This window comes from Delphinus delphis, chromosome 1, assembly GCF_949987515.2.
Source record: "Delphinus delphis chromosome 1, mDelDel1.2, whole genome shotgun sequence".
Lineage (NCBI taxonomy): Eukaryota > Metazoa > Chordata > Mammalia > Artiodactyla > Delphinidae > Delphinus > Delphinus delphis.
The window spans coordinates 108,202,694-108,221,155 of NC_082683.1; the positions used below are offsets into that span (position 1 = coordinate 108,202,694).

The 18,462-nt window shown below is 48.5% G+C and overlaps 3 protein-coding genes across 6 annotated transcripts; 2 read left to right on the top strand and 1 right to left on the bottom strand.

Moving 5' to 3' along the window:
* Positions 1 to 60: 60 nt before the first annotated feature.
* BNIPL (BCL2 interacting protein like) lies at positions 61 to 7,930 on the top strand. Of its 3 annotated transcripts, XM_060029585.1 has the most exons (10): positions 61 to 637; positions 1,446 to 1,541; positions 1,744 to 1,808; positions 2,019 to 2,243; positions 4,790 to 4,972; positions 5,142 to 5,244; positions 5,379 to 5,510; positions 6,454 to 6,540; positions 6,730 to 6,828; positions 7,289 to 7,930. In XM_060029585.1, exons 1-10 carry the CDS (start codon positions 594 to 596, stop codon positions 7,323 to 7,325), a joined length of 1,071 nt encoding a protein of 356 aa, XP_059885568.1. In that variant the 5' UTR covers positions 61 to 593; the 3' UTR covers positions 7,326 to 7,930. The 3 variants fall into 3 exon arrangements, with proteins under 3 accessions (XP_059885568.1, XP_059885570.1, XP_059885569.1); XM_060029587.1 differs by lacking the exon at positions 5,379 to 5,510 and having other exon boundaries at positions 7,289 to 7,426; XM_060029586.1 differs by lacking the exon at positions 1,446 to 1,541 and having other exon boundaries at positions 7,289 to 7,426.
* A 260-nt stretch (positions 7,931 to 8,190) lies between these two features.
* Positions 8,191 to 10,353, top strand: C1H1orf56 (chromosome 1 C1orf56 homolog). Its single transcript, XM_060029588.2, is given in 4 exon segments — positions 8,191 to 8,289; positions 8,291 to 8,382; positions 8,385 to 9,202; positions 10,109 to 10,353. Coding segments are annotated over 4 exon segments (1,017 nt in total). The 5' UTR covers positions 8,191 to 8,203; the 3' UTR covers positions 10,130 to 10,353.
* Positions 10,354 to 10,480: 127 nt separating this feature from the next.
* Positions 10,481 to 18,417, bottom strand: CDC42SE1 (CDC42 small effector 1). Of its 2 annotated transcripts, none has more exons than XM_060029603.1 (5): positions 18,281 to 18,417; positions 14,820 to 15,137; positions 14,182 to 14,292; positions 13,374 to 13,462; positions 10,481 to 13,103 (listed from the first exon to the last, which is right to left on the bottom strand). In XM_060029603.1, the coding sequence occupies exons 2-4, from the start codon at positions 14,871 to 14,873 to the stop codon at positions 13,388 to 13,390; spliced, it is 240 nt and encodes a 79-aa protein (XP_059885586.1). In that variant the 5' UTR covers positions 14,874 to 15,137; positions 18,281 to 18,417; the 3' UTR covers positions 10,481 to 13,103; positions 13,374 to 13,387. The 2 variants fall into 2 exon arrangements, with proteins under 2 accessions (XP_059885586.1, XP_059885596.1); XM_060029613.1 differs by lacking the exon at positions 18,281 to 18,417 and adding an exon at positions 18,103 to 18,212.
* Between the last annotated feature and the right edge of the window lie 45 nt (positions 18,418 to 18,462).

Consider the following 18,462-nt stretch of genomic DNA (forward strand, 5'->3'; position numbering starts at 1 on the left):
TGATAATTGTTTTAACCTTCTCAAGATTCATTTCCCTTCTTTCTGCTGTACATACTGTCTTCCTTCTGTTGACTCTTTTTGGGAATAAGGAGCAACAGTCTTATGTCTCCCCTCATCCTCAGCCTTTCCTTTAATTTGTTTCTTCCAGAACCCTCTTTATAACATACTTCTGTGTCCTTGATTCTGCTTATGCTTGAAGAGTAGGCCCACGATAGTCTTAAAACTAAAATGGTTTCTACCATTACCTCTTTTTTTTTTTAAAGCAGCTTCCAGAAGGTTTTAAAGAGTCTAGAAAATTGCCTTCTCTGACTCACCCAAGACTAGCCACTTTAGAATACGTAGTCTCCTCCCCAGAACCCGCCCCAATAGGCATGGTTTCTCTTTTGTGCAAACCTGCTTCTTCGGAAGGGAGGTGGCCAAACCTGTTTGAAGGTGAGGTTACTTACCTCCCTTCCACCCTTCCCTCCTCCTTGGAGGCAAGAGCAACAACAGCTGAGACAGAGAAAAAGGGGATACAGAAGTGTTTGGGGAGCTGAGACATCCGGCTCCCCGACAACTCCAAGTGTTTAAAGGCGACAGGAAGACTTCTGAAGATGGGAACTATACAAGAGGCAGGAGAAAAGACATTGGATCTCGGGTAAGGAAGACGCTGGCTAACTTGATTGGAAGCAAGGAGTGACTAGTCTTAAGGGACTTTCCCACCATCCAGCTCTTTCCAAGTCAAATCTCGGGTTCCTAGAGGAGATAAGACTGTAAGAGAATTAATTTGCAGAGAAGGGATGGAGGTGGCTTTAGGCAGGAAATATCAGTAAGGTATGGGAATTAGGGAACGAGGGAGTCCAGGATAATTCCCTATTGCTTTTTTTTTTTTTAAAGGAAGTTTCTATGTTTTGTTTTTGATAAATCTGCCCCGTTTTCCAGTTTCTAATACCCACCCTCCAGAATGGCCCTCAGGAAAGCTGACCCAGAACTAAGTTAAGGTCCAGGTTCTCTTTCCCAGCAAATCTCTCTTCCTCCTTACTTTCTTCCCCTACCCCTCCGCCGTGGTTTCCCCTCACCACTCCCTAGTGTGGTGGAGGAAAGGCAGGCCTGACTAGGTGACATCTTCCCCAACTTTGCCCAGTGACAGCTGGGCAGGTCTGTCGGGCTCCAGCCAATTGTAATGTGAAAAACCTCTCACCCCTACTGTGCAGGTGGAGCAACTGCCAACAGGTAAAAATAATTAGCTTTACCTTCCATGCCTCCTCTGCTCCTAAACCCAACAGTAGGGGTGATGGCTTTCTAACAAGTGGTGAAGGTGGTAGAAACATCTAGGAGACCAGAGATCTGACTTCTTTTTAAGGCCTGCCCTCTGCTCTGTACCTTCATTACTGCTCTTCATTCCAGTTCCCTTAAGACACTGCCTAGTTTGTCTCATAATAATCTTTTTTTCTGGGAGACTATAGGGTCAGGGAGAATGCAGAAACAGCAGTACTAGGAGCATCCTTGAGACTTGGGGAACTGGAGCTGAAGGAAGACTGGCAGGATGAAGAATTCCCTAGGTGAGGAAGTGTGAGTGAGGCTGGAAAAAGGGAGGGCTGGTCACAAATGGAGGGCAGTGATGGTAAATTGGGACTTGAAGGAAAGAGGTGGGGAAAAGAAAGAAGAGGTGATATCATGGCGGGGACACGGAATTGATAAGTTGATACCAGCTTAATGCCTTTAGCCTATATTTCTTCCCCCTTTTCATCTTTTCCCCTCTAGATTGCTTCCTGAAGAGGCTGACCCTTCTGGAGATCCTCATAATCCTGAAAGAGACTCACAGGCAGGTAGGTAAATTAGAACCCAGGCCTCCCTGATTCTAGTCCAGGGAAGGGTTATGCCACCCTGTCCCTTGTGGTTCTACTTCCCAAATGTCCCGTGTTAGTCCTTCTTTAGAATTCACCCCATATTATCACTTACATAGACAGGAATTGTAACATCCCCCACCAACACAAACCCATCTTTCTCTTCTTTTTTTTCCCCTCCTCCAACCCCAGGAACTCTCAGCACTTTAGCCCTGTGTGGCCAGCGCCCCATGCGTAAGCGTCTTTGTGCCCAAGAGTTGCTACTGAATCTGACTGAGGGACCTGGAGATAACGGAGCCTCTCCCACCCACTCTGTACCTTCCTCTCCTGATGGCAGTTCTGACCTGGAGGTGGAAGAGTTGGAGACACCTTCAGACTCAGAGCAGCTGGACAGTGGACATGAATTTGAACGGGAAGGTGGGAAAGAAAGCTGAAGACTGAGCTGGTAGAAGTAGAGGCCAGTGTTAAAAAAGCTCAGGATGGATTTAATGGGACTGAAGTTAGAACTAATAAGGTGGGGACCAAGAGGGAAGACCAGCAAAATTTCCTCAGAATGGAAAGGTAGAGCTTATTGGTCCAATGTGAGAGTAGTCAGTATAGGGGGAGAAGGGGGTACTTCATTTATTGAGGGAAGTTTTATTGAATAACTGTTAATATTGCTATCATTGAGCTAGAACTGAGTTATAAAGATGAATAAGATAATCCCTACCCTCAGGGAATTCTCTGTTTAGTATGAAGTAAACATATATACAAATAAGTGCAGTTAAATGTTATGATCTACATGTGTATAGGGTACAGTGTAAGCAGGGAGAAGGCAAAGGTCAGTTCCACCTGAGAGGTGTTAAGAAAGACTTCACAGAGGATGCCATTCTGAGCTTATCAGGTAGTTGGAGAGGCATTCTAGGTGGAAGAAGCAAATTGGGCAATAGCATGGCATGGTGGGGAATTCAGAGTATTAAGTATGAATATTTAGGTATTAAGGAAAACTTTGTTTCTTCTCTACTCACAGCACTTTTGACACCAAAAGTATGGGTTTTCCCCACACCAACCAGTTCTCCAACTCTCCAGACACAAATTGGGTGTCCTACAATTCAGTCACGACACTTAACTGGAGTTAGCACAGACACCACAGGTTAAGGGCTCTCCCACAAGACTGCCCCAGACTTCAGACACCAATCACACGTCCAGGTTGTCACCTGTGCATCTGACTGACAGGTGATAAATCAGAGGTGCCTGCCACCTCCTCCTCAGGTTTGATAATTTGCTAAAACAGCTCACAGAACTTGGGAAAACAGTTTACTTACTAGATTACAAGTTTATTAGGAGAGGATACAGATCAGGAACAGCCAGAAGGAAGAAATACATAGGATAAGTTATGTGAAAGGGGGTGTGGAGCTCCGTGGGTGCACCACCCTCCCAGCACCTCCATGTGTTCACCAACCCAGAACCTCTCAGAACCCCTTCAGTTAGGGTTTTTTTACGGAGGCTTCATATGTAGGTATGATTGATTAAATCACTGACCATTAGTGATTTAGCACAACCTTCAGTCTCTCTCCCCTCCTCAGAGGTCAGAGGGTAAAAGTTCCAAACCTCTAATCATGTGGTTGGTTGGCCTGGCAACCAGCCACTCATCCACAGAAGTTTTCCAAAGTCACCTCGTTAACATAAACTTCTGTGGTTGGAAAGGGGCTTGTTATGAATAGGAAAAGATACCTCTTTTACCTTTATCATCAGGAGCTGTTTTAGAAGCCAGGAACAAAACCAAAATATATATTATTATATCACAGAATATAATATATATTCTGTGGCTGGGAGGCAAAGAGAGAATGACAAAAGACTGTGTTAAGTAGGCAAGGGTCAAATCATGGAGGTCCTTGCTGCCACACTGAGTTTAGATTTCATCCTGTAGGCAATGGGGAGTCCCTTGAATGGTTTTAATCAAGGGACTAACATGATCAGATTTGATGGCTTTCAAAAGATTGAAAACAACCTAAAGGTCCATAAATAGGATGTTAGTTCTACAATATTACAGTACATCCATACCATGGAATACTAAATACTAGGCACTATTTTTTAAGATGAAGCAGTTCTTTTTATTGCTATGGAAAGATCATGCGAAATTAGTGAGTATAGTATATTGTATTTTATGTATATTGCCATTTGAGTGAAAAAGGGAGAGAAGAAAAGAAAGCTTGCTCTAGCAGTGGTGTAAAGGGTAGAATGGAGGAAAACAGACAAGAGGCAGGGAGATGAGTTAGGAGGCTAGTACTAAGGCCAGATGAGAAAGGCTCAGAACCTGCACCGGGACACTAATAGTGGGAAGAACGATGAAAGGAGGATATAATGGAGATAGATGGAGGAGGATCTGGGGTCCTGTTGGCTTGACGGCTGGTAGAGAAGAAAGAGTCTTGGATGACAAAGGGTTTTCTCTCTCAGGCAACTAGATGGATGGTGTCATTCATCAAGAAAGAATATGAGAGAGAGGAGGAAGAGAATGAGTTTGAGTTGCACTTGGAGTCTGGTGACTTGGAGATGACAGAGAAACACAAAATAGTGATGTCCACTCTAGGCATTTAGGGATATGGGTCTGGTGGTAGGAGAGAAGTCTGGGTTAGAAAGGAATCATCGCCTTACTGGCAGTAATTGGATACATGGGAATAAATGAGCTCACCCAAGGAAGGAAAAGCATGGGCAGAAAGAATCTGGAAAAATGGCAAGGGCCATCAACCTACCATAGTGTAAGGTTACCTCCAGGCCATTGTCTAGTGAAAAAGTGAAGATAATGAGTCACAGGAAAGAAACCAGCAAGGGGTTGGGTTGATTGGACAAACTAGGGCTAGAGTCATGGGTAAAAAATGAGGAATTAGATGTTGAGGTAATAAACTCTAAGAATCTGAGGAACTTACAAGATAGTAGAGGTATGTATTCTGCCTTGTTGATCCTTCCCCATCCCTCTTTTTTAGATGAGCTGCCCCAGGCAGAGGGCCTGGGGGCCAGTGAGGCAGCTGAAAGGCTGGGCCAGGATTGTATGTGGGATGTGGCTGGAGAAGATGGTCATCGCTGGAGGGTGTTCCGAACAGGACAGCGGGAGCAGCGAGTGGACATGACCGTCATTGAGCCCTATAAGAAAGTCCTATCTCATGGAGGTAATGGAGGGGTAAGAGCTGTGACTTCTTAAGTAAAATGCCGAAGCTGGAAATTCAGTCACGGGTTCAGAATCCTTCCTGCAACTTCTAGAGACCCTCAGAGTCTCTCAACCTAAACACATGTACTGTCCATCAATGACTGAATGAGTTTTCCCCTTCTCCTCCTCAGGCTACCATGGTGATGGCCTCAGTGTTGTCATCCTCTTTGCTTCCTGTTATCTACCCAGAAGCAGCATCCCCGACTACACCTATGTCATGGAACACTTGTTTAGGTGAGATGGAAGGCTTAAAGTGCTCCAGAGAACCCCTTCTCTGATCAGTAACTGATTGTAGAGTCTACAGTAATGTGCCTCTCTCTCCCCACAACCCCAAACGCATACCTTCCCTGACAGTTTCATCTCCCCAGGTATATGGTGGGTACTCTGGAGCTGCTGATAGCTGAAAATTATCTGCTTGTTTACCTGAGTGGAGGCACAAGTAGGGCCCAAGTTCCACCTCTGAGCTGGATACGCCGGTGTTACCGCACCCTGGATCGGCGGTGAGCCTCTAGGACAAGAGGGCTACCACGCTCTATCTTATCTTTTTCTTTTCCATCTTTCCATTCTTTCTTCCATTCAATCTCTTCCACTTTTTTTTTGACCGCGCCATGTGGCTTGCAGGATCTCAGTTCCCCGACCAGGGATTGAACCTGGGCCCTGTCAGTGAAAGTCCGGAATCCTAACCACTTGGCCACCAGGGAACTCCCCCTTCCACTTTTCTTTGTCCCTCTATACCCTTTTCCAAGCCTCTCCTATCTTCTGTCCTCTCTTGGAGTCATGGAAATCTAGTTTCAAATCTTGCCTTTATCATTTACTACCTTTATGACTGTGGACAAGTCACTTAACTTTCTGGGACTCAGTTTCCTTCTCTGTAAAATGTCAATGATAATACCTTTGCCACTGAGTATTTGAATCAAATAAATCAACATGGCGCATTGCCTGGCACATGGAAGGCAGCCCTTCCTTTTCTCATAGTCTTGCCGTTTATTTCACTTTTCACATTTCCATTGTCTTCTTCTCTTGTCTGCCTTCATCCCTGACCCTTATGCCTTTTTTCCTTGATATCCCTTTTCTTCCCTCCGTCTTCCATTTGCTCACTTTTCTCTTCTTGTTCCTTTTTTTTTTTTTTTCTCCTCACTGGTCTTCACCTGGTCATGGAGGGATGGAGGAATGTACAAAAGGAATTATGGGAGTGTAGAGCACAGGAAAGAAGTGGGGTAGAGAAGGCCAGGCTAAGGTATTCCAAGAGGAGAGTTTCCTAAAAATGAAGAGGCTAAGCAAGATGGATGGGGCTGAGATTGCAGTTAAAGGAATGGGGATTCCACCCAACTGTCAGAGAAATCTAGAAATTAGAGAAGGAAGTTAAAGTACAGAAGGTAGCTCCACCTGATCTTCAGGCATGAAGGTGGAAGGAGAGTTGAATGGTCTCATGTTCTTCTTCAGGCTCCGGAAAAACCTGACTGCCCTGGTGGTTGTCCATGCTACATGGTATGTGAAGGCATTCCTGGCACTGCTTCAGCCCTTCATCAGGTACTAGCTTGGGGGACAAAGACCCCGTTTCCACTCTCCCCATTTTCACAATCAAGATTAAGAACTTCTTGTCCCACCCTGACTCTTTCTAGCCTTAACCACTCTCTACTTATTATGTTTCCCTTTGTAAGGATCTCCAGGAGCCCACTTCCCCGTATAAAACACACTTGGTTGATCCTCTCTTTTTAGTTCCAAGTTCACACGGAAGATCCGTTTTCTGAACAGCCTTGGAGAGCTGGCCCAACTCATCTCCATGGATCAGGTCCACATCCCAGAAGCCGTCAGACGGTGAGTCCTGGCTTAAGGATAAAAGTTTGGGATGGGATGTGTAAGAGCCAACTCCCACTTTCTTAATGCCTTGTTGGAACAAAGGAACTAAAAGACAGAGGCTCTGCTTTCAGAGGCTTCAGTGTATCTGGGAAGACTCCATACATGCAGGACACTACTGTATCCAACAAGAACAAATGAAAAAAATTAATCCTATAAGTGCATCAAGGAATAAAGGAGTAATCACAGCACAGAATTTAGAGGAAATTCAGACCAGCCCTAGAAATTAAGAAGGGATATGTTGGCAGTGATAGGAGAGAATATCCAGTGGGGGAGTGTTGCTAGAGAGCAAAGGATCCTACATGATGACCGACCCAAGCATCTAATCTACCTCTTCCAGTTCACCTGGCTTCTCTCCCTAAACCCCTGAGTAAAACCCAGTCTGCTCCTGTACCACTTTTTTTCCCTCTCTTTCTCCTAGGCTGGACCAGGATCTCCATGGCTCAGGAGGGACCTAGCATAGGACTGGAATAATGAGCTTAAGAACCAAGCAAAGATATTGATCTGCTTACACCCTAAACCCTGAAACATCTGAGCTGTTTTGTAAATCATCTCATCCTCAATCCCAGTACCACTGGATCTAAACATCTCAATGGGATGTCGTTCCTTCCATGACCCTGACTTCAAAGCAGGGCTCTGAGGTCCAGAGCCTCATGTGCTGGGTGACTTTCATTTCAGCTGGAGGGGTGCATGTTGTGGCATTTTATATAGGAAAGTGCAAAGCTGTGCTGCTTTAGCTGTAGAACCTTGCGCAAATAACCTCCTCTCTTTGAGTCCGAGATCCTTTCCACCTGGGGTATTCTAGCAGTCTGTGAAGGTGACGGGGTGGATGGGGAGGGCAGGGCTCCTGCTGGGAGCCAGGAGTCAGTGCCCTAAATGTTGAAGAGCCATTCTGTTTCCCTTTCCTTCAGTAGGCACGTCTGCTGCCTGTGAGCCTGGGGAGGGGCATTTTCAAAACCTGTATTTTGTCCTCTTTCGTAAATTCAGATCTGTAGCGATTAATAAACTGCGATGAGAGATTCAAGCGCCGCGCCGAGTAAGTGAACTACTCTTTCCCCAACCGCTTACATCACAATCCGTCTGTCCGTTCTGGCACAGGAGTTCTTGCTGCAGAGTTTCCCTGGGATTTTCAGCTGAGCCCCTGGGCCTGCCGGAGCTGACCCGCGGGGAGAGGGCCTGGGGGAGGGGCGTGGCGCGCGCGTCAGAGCCCCCCTCCCCTCCCCCGCGGGCCTAGGTTCTAACGACCCGGTGGGTCGAGAGCCGAAGGGAGGGAGAGAAGGTGGGAGCCCTGGCCTTCCTCACTGGCCTCCCTCGCAGCCCCACACCGCCCAGCCCCATGGTCCCCGCTGATGGCGCGCTGCTCTGGGCCCTGCTGCTGAGTCTGGGGCCCCGGGCGGCGGGGGTCGAAGGCCTGACTTCGACCGCGGGACAGTTTCCGCTTCGGGGGGCCTATGACCCGCAGCTACCGGACCACCGCCCGGAGCACCCGGAGCGTTGTTTCCCAGAAGATGAGGGTAACATGGAGGATGAGGATGACGTCGTGGCCGTGGCCGACAGCCTGGCAGGCCCGGCCGCTGCCGAGCTCTTGGCCTCCACGGTGTCCACAGGTAGCAGGTCGCGATTGTCGGCGGAGGAGGATGGGTCTTTGGAAGAGAGGGTTGTGACTTACGCTAGAAAGAATAACACCGAGTTGGAGACTCGCAATACGACTTCCAGTACACCTGGGGGGCCCAGCCCAGGGTTTACAGCGAATGACCAGGATTCCGAAATCAGGATGAGTTCAAGCCAGCGGCCCTCCACCTGGAAGGCTGATGTGGACCAGCTGCTCTCCGACACTACCCTGAACCAGTGGTCAACAGCACCGTCCACCCCAAACCAGTGGCCACTGCCCTCGCCCACAGCCATGCCAGCTCCCGAGGATCTGCGACTGGTGCCGATGCCCTGGGGCCCGTGGCACTGCCACTGCAAGTCCGGCACCATGAGCCGGACCTGGGCCGGGAAACCGCGTGGCCTTTCGGGGCGCCTGCGAGTTGGGGCGCTGAGCCAACCCCACACTGAGCACCGGCCTTGCACCTACCACCAATGCCCCTGCAACCGTGAGCGGGAGGAGTGCCCCCTCGATGCAGGTCTCTGTCCTGACACCAGCTGCACCACTCAGACCACCACCAGGGCCACCACCACTACTCCTCTTCCCCTACTAGTCAGCCGACTCAGACTCACCCCCTTCATCCCCAGTCTCAGGCCCAACCCAGCCCTTGCTTTTTGGAAAAGGGTCAGGACTGAGCTGGAGGATATTTGGAACAGCCTGTCTACAGTGTTCACAGAGATGCAACCAGTAAGTGTTTAGTGATGAGCCAGCATCTTTGTTAAGGCATCTGAAAAGTCCTGATATCCAGAACCCTGTTGCTAAGCCAGCCAGTGTGTCTGCGTGAGCTATTGCTTATGTTTGGTTTTTGATTCATAAAATGCATTGGTTATTCACATTGTTGTTAGCCATTGATTCCACCCATCATTTCTTGAGCAACTGCTGTTTGGCTATTAGGCAACATGTAGGTCATTAGATGATTATTGACCAAACTGTTAAGATTGTAGATACATAAAGAACTCTTGATGTGGAGATAGTTGATGGATGTGGAAAATTTCGTAGTTTTCAGCTTATTAACGCAGCTTAACAGTAACAGCTGCCAATATCTGAGGTCTTATGTGCACTCTACCTGGATCAGTCCTCACAACAACACTATGGTATTATTATTCCCACTTTACAGATAAAGAAACAGGGGGTTTACAAAGTAAGTAGCGGAGTCACAGCAGGATTTAAACCAGGTTTGTTTGACACTAGTGCCGATGATCTTAACCACTACTAACCCAAAGAACTGTCCTCCTGGGATTATTCCCAGAAACTTAAGAATTCTCAGGGAAGGACTGTCCTCTACTTTACCAAAAGAGCTACCAAAGTTCCTGATCGACCTGATAAAATATTCTTAAGGTCTCAGGATGACAGGACCTTTGGGGAAAGGAGAAGGACAATAAAATGTATACTTGGTCATTCTGTCAGTTTCTGGTTTTGTCTTTCTCCTTATTGTGTCTAATACCATTATTCAATATAAAAAAGAAGCATAAATAGTGGGCAGCAGTGTTAAGGGAATGAGGGTTTGTGGGGAGAGGGAGATGAGGCAAGGAGGGGAAAAGAATATGGATGTGGTTATATTTTCCCTTTTCTCTATTTCGTTTCCTTACCCAGATAAACAGAAATCGGAGGTAACGGCCATTTCATCCACAAGAGGAGGTGTCAGCATCTCAACCTCTCCTCCCCATTCAATCCCAGCACGCACTGGATATTTTTAGTACAGAAAAACAAAACTAGAAAAAAAATATATTGTTTGGTCTTGTGTCTTTCTACAAAGGTAGAAAGGTGGGGAGACCATAAATCTCTTGAACCTTAAGACTGAACTGTGTAGCTAGCAGCATCTGGCTTGGTCCCTTCCACTATCCCCCAGGATAAAAATGTTGACGTTGCTCATCTTCTTCATTTCCAAAGTTGTTTTTAAACAAGTACTTCTTTAAAGACTTGAAAAATCTCAGATGAATGCCAAGAAAAAGGAACAGGAAGAACAATGAGTTGAGCCCTTGGGAGGTGATGGTTATCTTCTCCTTGCCTTCAGGACACTTGGCCTTCTCTCCTCAGAAAGGGCAAGGTCAGCACAAAATTCCATGACAGCCACTTTCTAGGAGTTGCCTTCATTAACCACGTCTACCCTTTAACCCAACACACACCTGTAGTGATTACTCTGGGACTATTTTGCTTAAACTTTTTTTATTTGAAAATGTATTTAAAAGTCCAACAATTTTTAATATAAATTATGACTCTCAAACCCATTCCCATCACTCTAAATATTGTTAAAGTGATGGTAGCATACACATTAGAGAAGGTAGCTAAAGGTGAGAGAGCACCAAAGAAAAGATTGTGTCTAAAGAATAGGCAGTAGAGGGACTTCCCTGGCGGTCCAGTGGTTAAGACTCCTGCTTCCACTGCAGGGGGCGTGGGTTCGATCCCTGGTCCGGGAACTAAGATCCTGCGTGCTGCGTGGTGTGGCCAAAAAAAAAAAAAAAAAAAAAGAATAGGCAGTACAATAAGGCTCAAGATCAGGGTGACCGGAGATTCCAGGAGTTCCCCCATCTTTCTGCCCTATCCTGTTAACCCTTTAGATCTAGTATAACCCTTAGGCTAGTCAGCTACTTTAGGCCAACAAGATGAGCTACTTTCAGAGCAACTAGCTAGACTGGAATTGGGTACATTGGGAATGTATCTCTATAACCAAGCTTAAACACTTAAAAACAAATCTGCAGGAAATGCACTGAAATTAGAACCTCAGTCACTATAGGTGGGGGCAAACTGGATGGATGGTGGAGTCAGCAGAGTGGATCTTAGTTCTCACATTCCTGACCCCCACTACCATCAAACAGGATCCTTCCTGTTACTGAGCTAATGAGATCCCTGCCTTCTCATCTCAGAGCAGACAGGAGCTCATCTGTTCTGCCCTCCTCAACACCCTGCAAGGAAGGGGCCAGAACAAATCACCTGAGATAACTGAAAATGCCCGAAGACCCGACTCCTACATTATTTTCCCACCTAAAGCAGACTCTTCAGCCAGGTGGGCAGTGGGACCTGGTCTTCAGACAAAACTCCCTGAGTCTTATTTGTGTCTGGTTCTAGGACTAGGGCACAGAAACAGAGCTTAAAATTTGGGGAGGATAAGCTGGGGTATCCATGGCTCTACTGTTTTTCACTCCCTCCCTTCCCCAGTACCCCCATACCCTGTTCATGTCTCCACACTGCAGGAACCCCTCCTCCAGACAGCATAAGGATGGAGAAGCACAGTACACGTCCATCACAGAGACATGAACCCATGCAAGCACAAGCAACACACTGAATAAAGTGTTTGGAGATTATGTGCAGCCCTACTGAGCCTACTTTACACAGGGCCCTAGTTCATCCATGACTCAGCCTTAGGATGAACAAGTGGAAATCATTTGAGAGAAAAATATCAAGTGGCTCTCAGCTGGGGGTGATTTTGCCCCCTCGGAGACATTTGGCCATATGTGGGGACATTTTTTGTTGTTATAACTAGGGTGGGCCAGGTATGCTGCTAAACATCCTATAATGCACAGGACAGTCCCTCACTACCAAGAATTATCCAGCCCAAAATGTCAAAAGTGCCTAGTTTGAGAAAACTTGCTCTAGAGGTCTTCCGGCTCTCATGCCGGAGATCTTAAGATCACTCAAGGATGATTGTTTTCAACCTATCTATTTCACCACCACTCCCATTCTCAGTGATCAGTAAGTCTACCCTGAGACATAACTCCTAGTTTTGCTGCATTCTGGGTTTCTCTCCAAGATCCCTCTTCCTGCTCTCTAGGCCAGCAGGGAGGTGGGCAGAAGGCAGATCCCCAAGACTTCAGGTTAAGACCCACCTCTTAACTCTTATCCAGTGGGAAACAATAAGGCTCCTGACAGGGATGGGGTTAAGGATAGAGGTAGTAGCAGGATGGGGGTAATTAAGAGAACTCATCTTAAATTGAATTTTTAATTAATTTAAAAAAAAAAAGGAAAGATCTTAGGAGCCAGCAATGCTACAGAAACATAGGGTTAGAGGCCTACCTAGAGAAAGACCCTGGTATCGGCAGAGAGATACTGAGGGACTGAGTTTCAAGTCTGAGATCTAAAGAGAAAAAGTAGACTAGCCAGTGGTCACCCTCCCAGACCCTGCTTGACGTCTGCTTCAGTTCATTCCAGGATGAAAGATAAGGGCATGGAGGTAGGGAGCTTCTCAGCAAAGCCGGCTTCAGCTTTGGTAATCTCACCTACCCACCACATTTAAGGAGTTCCAGGTTAAGAGTTTACAAACATATGGCACCTAGACCGTCATTCAGGAGAAGGGAACTCATCCCAAGTTCCCAGAAAACTCCTATCTCAGATCTGATAGTGTCCAGGGCTTCAGCTGAGCTCCTTCTGGCCAACCAGTAGTCACTTGGTCAGTCCTGCTGCCTTGACCCCCATCTCCAGGAGGGGCTACAGCCAGAGGGAGTAGAGGGAGTCCAGCCCCCAAGCCATTTGAGGCACTATTAGACAGATAGGGAAAAGAGGGGCCCTGGGGTTATTGATTCTAGGAGGGAAACTGGTAGGGCCAGCATCTCTTCTGGGCTGGACAGGGTGAAGGCTGGACACACAGTGGAACCTGATTAAAGGAAAAAAAGAAGGAAGATTAGCCTTGAAGAAAACCTTAGGGAGAGGGTACCACCTGGTTCACACTTAACTATTTCCACAGTGTGCTCTTTTTTTCTATTTCTACCTGTCTGCACATCCCTTTCTCTCTGCCTTTCTGGATCCTACCTTTTTGACTCTTCCATTCTAATTTTCTTCCTCCCGTCACTTCCCATTCTCGCAGAGGATCACGGTTCTGAGGCAGGGGGCTGGAGGTGTTGGATGGGTTTCTCTAATCACTCACCAGTCGTATTGGAGCTACAAGCCCCTAGAATTGCTCCACGGTCTGTCTCGGTTTCCCTTGGATCTCATCTGCTCCTGAACTGCACCTGTCTGTGAAAAAGCACACGTGAGACCCTCTCCTAAATCTTCCTATGGCACAGTAAAAGAGCTCCCCTGTGCCCTCCAGGGAAGAGGCTGACCCCATCTCCTTGACAATAAAATCACTCTGAAAAGGTTAAAACTAATCTCTATTCCTCCAAGGGAAGTAAGTCTCAATGCCTCCCTTCACAATGACCTTCATGAGGATGAGACAAAGTGGGTCTTGTACTAGTAAGATCCTCTCACAAAGGACTCTCCCATATTTATCTGTGTTTCATAACTGGTGAAAAGATTCCTTCACTACCTCCAAGCCCATTTCCCTTATTTTGAGAGCAGAAATGCATATTAAACATTACTTAGGATAGAGGTGCTCAGCCTTTTCCCTGTCCCAACACTCCCAACCACAATATGACTTACTGTGGCGCTGAGATAGCAGTTCTTAGTTAATAGAAAGAAGGGTTATGGTTTTTGGAAAAAGCCCTCCAAGTAACTATTAAGACATATATATCCTCCATCCAATGACGAAAAATCTGCTAATTGTAAAGACGAGGGAGCCTAGGACAGAGACTTGAAATGCCAGATCTCAGATTTATGCAGCCTGTGACCAGGACTAGAATCCTAGCTTCTTGCTTCCCATCGAGTATTCTGTTATGCCCCCAGCTTGAACTTTCAAAAAAGGGCACAGTTCTAGGTCACAACCTCATATCAACCTCTCCCCATTCCCTTGTTACCATGGCAAGTCCATCTCCAGCACCCATCTCCCCAGAGCCAATGTGAGTCAGGTGGACAAAATTCATTGGTTCCCCAATCATGGTCCGGTCAATCCGTCTCCTCTTCTTCTTCTGATTGGAGAAGACAGGGAGTTACATCACAGTGGAGGAAGGGAAGAGTTGCAAACCACTAAGGGAAAAGCTAAGGGCCTGGTGGGAAAGGGGATACGGCATTATAATAGGGAAATCACTAGGGTATGAAAGGCAAGGTTAGAACAACATAAACAGAGAGAGGACACAGGCAGGGTGGTAAGGGCAGTGGCCTGCAGAGTGAACACTGGACAAAGAAAGGACATGTCAAAGTCACCTCTGGCTGATGAGGAAACAATGGGGAAAACTGACAGGTATTAAGCTCCACCTACAACCCCTGTCCAACTCAAAATGGACAGGAAAAAGAAGTGATAGCCAGGACTGTTCACTTCCTCCATCACCCAGTCCCCTTTATTCCATGTACACACCTGCCAGGCCATAGAAGCTATCCTGACAGAGAAGAAGGCAAGAAGTGTGCTTTTTAGACGGTGGATCCTAGACTGATGTATCTATGTCCCAGTATACGGTAACTGGTTTCTGTGTGGTGGGGTGGGGTGGGGGAGACTTACCGGCTGGGGTTTCTCTACCACGCAGCAGCCCAGTTTGTGCCAAAATTCACTCATGTTCCCCGATGGTTCCAGTTTCACGCCTCTGCCTGAGGCCCCAGAGGGCTCTTGCTCTGGTGCCTTGACCGCCCACTCCTCACTCCCCTCAGGTGTAACAACACCCTGGGTTTACTCAGCTGGACAGGTCTAGAGAAAGTGGAGTCCTCGGAGCCCTTAAGCTGAGCGGTGAAGGTCAGTGTCTCAGACCCTGAGAGACTAGCAAGGTCGGAGAGTGGGGTGGGCAAGCAGGCACGAGGTTACGTCTTCCACAGACCTGGAACCCTGGATGAGCAGAAGGTAAAGAGAGGAGAAACCTTAATGAGAAATCCACTCCCCCACTCTTTGAGAAGGCTCCTGATGAGCCCATATCTTCCTGCTCCCCTGTAAAGGCCCTAGTCCTACAACCAACACTAACCTTCTCCAAACATAAGAACCTCCAAGTCTGACTCTCAGAGAAAGGCAAACAACCAAAAGGGCACCAAAGGGTTACGGAACAGTAGCTGCTGGTACCGACGGAGGGAGAGGAAGGGGGCTAGAAGCTAGGAAGAGAGGATGGGAGGGGACTAAATGATACTGGCAGAAATGAGCAAAGTTTGGGGGTGCTACAAGCTCCACCTCCCTTCCCCCTGGGTTTAAGGCAGAAGGGGAGGGGCATTTAAGTGACTTTGAAGAGGAAATGGTGGTTTTTTGTTCTCACAAACAAGGCCTCCACCCCGACCCTCCCTTTTTCCTTACCTTACCCTGAACACCTAGATTTTCTTTAAGACCAAGAGAGGCCTTGACTACCTAGGTCCTAGGTGACCAACTGCAGCATGTTGGAACCTAAGGCTTCCTACAGTGAGGAATTTCTTCCCTCTCTGTTCCCTGCCCTTTTTCCTCCTCATTTCCCTCAACTGAGATCCAACCCCTCCCAGAAGCCATTTAACAGTTTTTTTATTACTTGACCTTGAGATCCTTCCTGAGGGCTGCCTACACTCTGTTTTATCTGTGTTCTATGTCAATGCACTCCTCTGTGTGCACCTCTGTTTGCACATATGTGGCATGACCCTATGTCCACGTGTGTGTCTTGTGGAGATCATCTGTGCACAGGTTGTAGGTACACGTGCCAGGTATCTTCTGTCCCATGAGGAATCTTTTTCCAGCCTCCCCACCCTCTTCGCATGTCCTGTCGTGCCACTCCGCTCTGCCTCACACCCCATAGGGCCTGGGCCTCCCTCCCTCCCTCCTCCCCTCATGCTGTGACCTGTTCTCTCTTCCCTCCTTACCACTTCCACCCCCAATCTTCATCAGCCAACCAGACATGAGGAACTTTCCAACAGCATTAGTGTCCAAGGAAGAAATTCCTCCCCTCTTCATTACTGCCAGCCAGGGTAGGGCACATATAGGTTTCCTCTATTTTCACTGCATTCCCCTAGTGCTATAATACAAGCAACCTCAAAGATTCCAAACAGGGCAGTTTCACGCACATTACACTTTAGCCTGAATAGGAATCTCCCCTCCCTCCGAGATTGGAACCCTGATGCTCTGGCACCCTACACTGATCTAAGAACTGAGAGGGTTTCTTCTCAGCCTTGAGATGAGATCACAGAAACAGTGAGACACAGCTTCTGAGAGATGGAAGGACCCGGGAGTCCAGGCTTTCTCTTACTTCCCTTCCCACCACTGGAGGGGAGGAGTAATGAGACAGGGCGGAAGTCAGAACACGGCTGTCCAGAGAGGGGAGCTGTGGTCAGTGGGGAAGTCAGTCAGTCACAGGGTTTGTCGTGCTGGTGGTGGTGTTGGGTGGTAAGGGTTGGGGGGGTGGGAGGGGATGAAGAAAACAATGAAGAATCAGAGGAAACCCCCAACACTACCAGACACGCTGTACTGAGACTGGACTCTCCCCCAACACCCTCCTTGCTCAAAGCTGAGTGAACAGAAGTGGATGGTGGGAGGGAAAAGGAGAGAAGAGGGGGAGGAGGAGAGAGGGAAAGGGGCAGTGGAGGGAACAAGGACGTTTCTGTTCCTTTTCCACGGACCTGGCCAGGGCTGGGTGGAGGGAAAGTGTGTGTGTGGGACTTGGCATGAAATGACCAATGATGGTGAGAAGTGACCAGGAAATTCCATTCCCTAGGACACAGGACATAAGGGTCTCTGAAACCTGGGGGTGGGGTCAGCGTGAGGAGAAGACTGGGCAGGGTGAACGTGGTGGTGGTGGTGAGGGGGGAGGGGAACAGGCCAGAAAAGGAAGTAAGAGTGATTGGCTGCCACTCTCCTTTAAAATATCTAGAGAAGAGTGGGTTGAGGAAAAATGAAGTCCTCAACTGGTCAGCCCAGGAAGAAGAGGCACCTGAACCCACTACCCACTATTTCAACTCCACAATTAAGGGGAAGGGCTGGGTAAACAGTAGGAGGGGTCAGGATTAGATCGTATAAGGCCATACCCTGACTGCCAAGTAGTGCTGTGACTTGGGCCTGAGTCCCAAATAGGAAGGGTGAAATACAGAGCTGGAAAAGACACCAAGGTCACAGGAGAGCTTAAGAGTTTTAAAACTATTGGGGAGTGAGCAGGAGAATGGATGGGAGAAAGGTTCCAGGGAGGAAGGATGTACAGAGGTAGTTCCCTGGTCCTGTTCTAGCCCCAAACCGGTTTTCCCGGTCCCGCTGACTCCAGCCCCAAGGCCTCCTACCCCGCTGCCTGACAAGCCTTCACAAGAAGCAGCTGGAGAGAAAGAGAAAGAGAATTGAGAAAATGGAGCGGGCAATTCTGGCTATGAGCCCAGGGCTGCAGCTGGTCCCCTATGGAGACCTCCAGACATGAGGGCTGCTGCGGGGCTCTAGAGAAGTGGGGGTGGACCCCAGCTTTCAGTCAAGTGACAGGCATTTGCCCCAGCACCAACCGTGCCCTTCCCCAGGAAAGGTCTTGTGGAGGCTTAAGAGGAAACAGGGCTAGGCCCTCAACTCCCCCTGCCCCATAGGTTCAGTCACATAGGCTCCATTTCTGCCCACCCCCGGACTCTACCCAGAAATTCTCTGCTCCTCCCAAGTTTGAACTAGGATTGGGCCTCGCTGTGAATCCTTCCGACTTTGTCACTGTCTGGCGTGGCTGCTTGTCTCAGATTTAGACCTTCCCGGACCAGCTCTGCTTCAGTTTGCTGGCACACGGCAGCACCGAGGTTGGCGAGTCTCAAAAGAGACCTTTTTCCCACCTCCCGTCTCCCCCCAACACTCCAGACCCGTCTTCCCTTCTGCTCTTCATTGGCCTCACCTGCACACCGCCGGAGCACGGACAGGGACGGCTCCTCACCCGGCGCACCCCTTTTGCCACCGACCCAGCATCTCGACAGCCTTGGACGCCCTCCTCCCCCACCCCCAGCATCCGGTGCGTCTCCGCCTGACTGGGCAGGCGGGGCGCACGGGCCGAGGGACCGAGTCCGAGGCCTCACCTGCTCTGCTCCGGCATCCAGGCGTCCGGCGCCAGCTGGTGGGGGGCTCCCGCTCGGTGCCCGCCGGCGTGGGGTTCCCGGGCTCGCTCCTCGGCGCGGTGGGGGAGCCGAGGGCGGAGCAGCAGAGGTGCGGCTGGCTGAGGGCGGAAACGGCCGCGACGCGATTACGAAACCCGTCCGGC

What these genes read in the sequence shown, in the direction of transcription:
- BNIPL (XM_060029585.1), top strand. Translation starts at nt 594, where the DNA reads ATGGGAACTATACAAGAGGCAGGAGAAAAGACATTGGATCTCGG. An exon ending in ACATGAATTTGAACGGGAAG is followed by an intron (nt 2,244 to 4,789) that starts GTGGGAAAGAAA and finishes CCTCTTTTTTAG; the next exon opens with ATGAGCTGCCCCAGGCAGAG. An exon ending in GAAAGTCCTATCTCATGGAG is followed by an intron (nt 4,973 to 5,141) that starts GTAATGGAGGGG and finishes TCTCCTCCTCAG; the next exon opens with GCTACCATGGTGATGGCCTC.
- CDC42SE1 (XM_060029603.1), bottom strand. Translation starts at nt 14,873, where the DNA reads ATGAGTGAATTTTGGCACAAACTGGGCTGCTGCGTGGTAGAGAAACCC. An exon ending in TGGTAGAGAAACCCCAGCCG is followed by an intron (nt 14,293 to 14,819) that starts GTAAGTCTCCCC and finishes TTCTCCAATCAG; the next exon opens with AAGAAGAAGAGGAGACGGAT. An exon ending in CTGGAGATGGACTTGCCATG is followed by an intron (nt 13,463 to 14,181) that starts GTAACAAGGGAA and finishes GCTTTTTCACAG; the next exon opens with ACAGGTGCAGTTCAGGAGCA.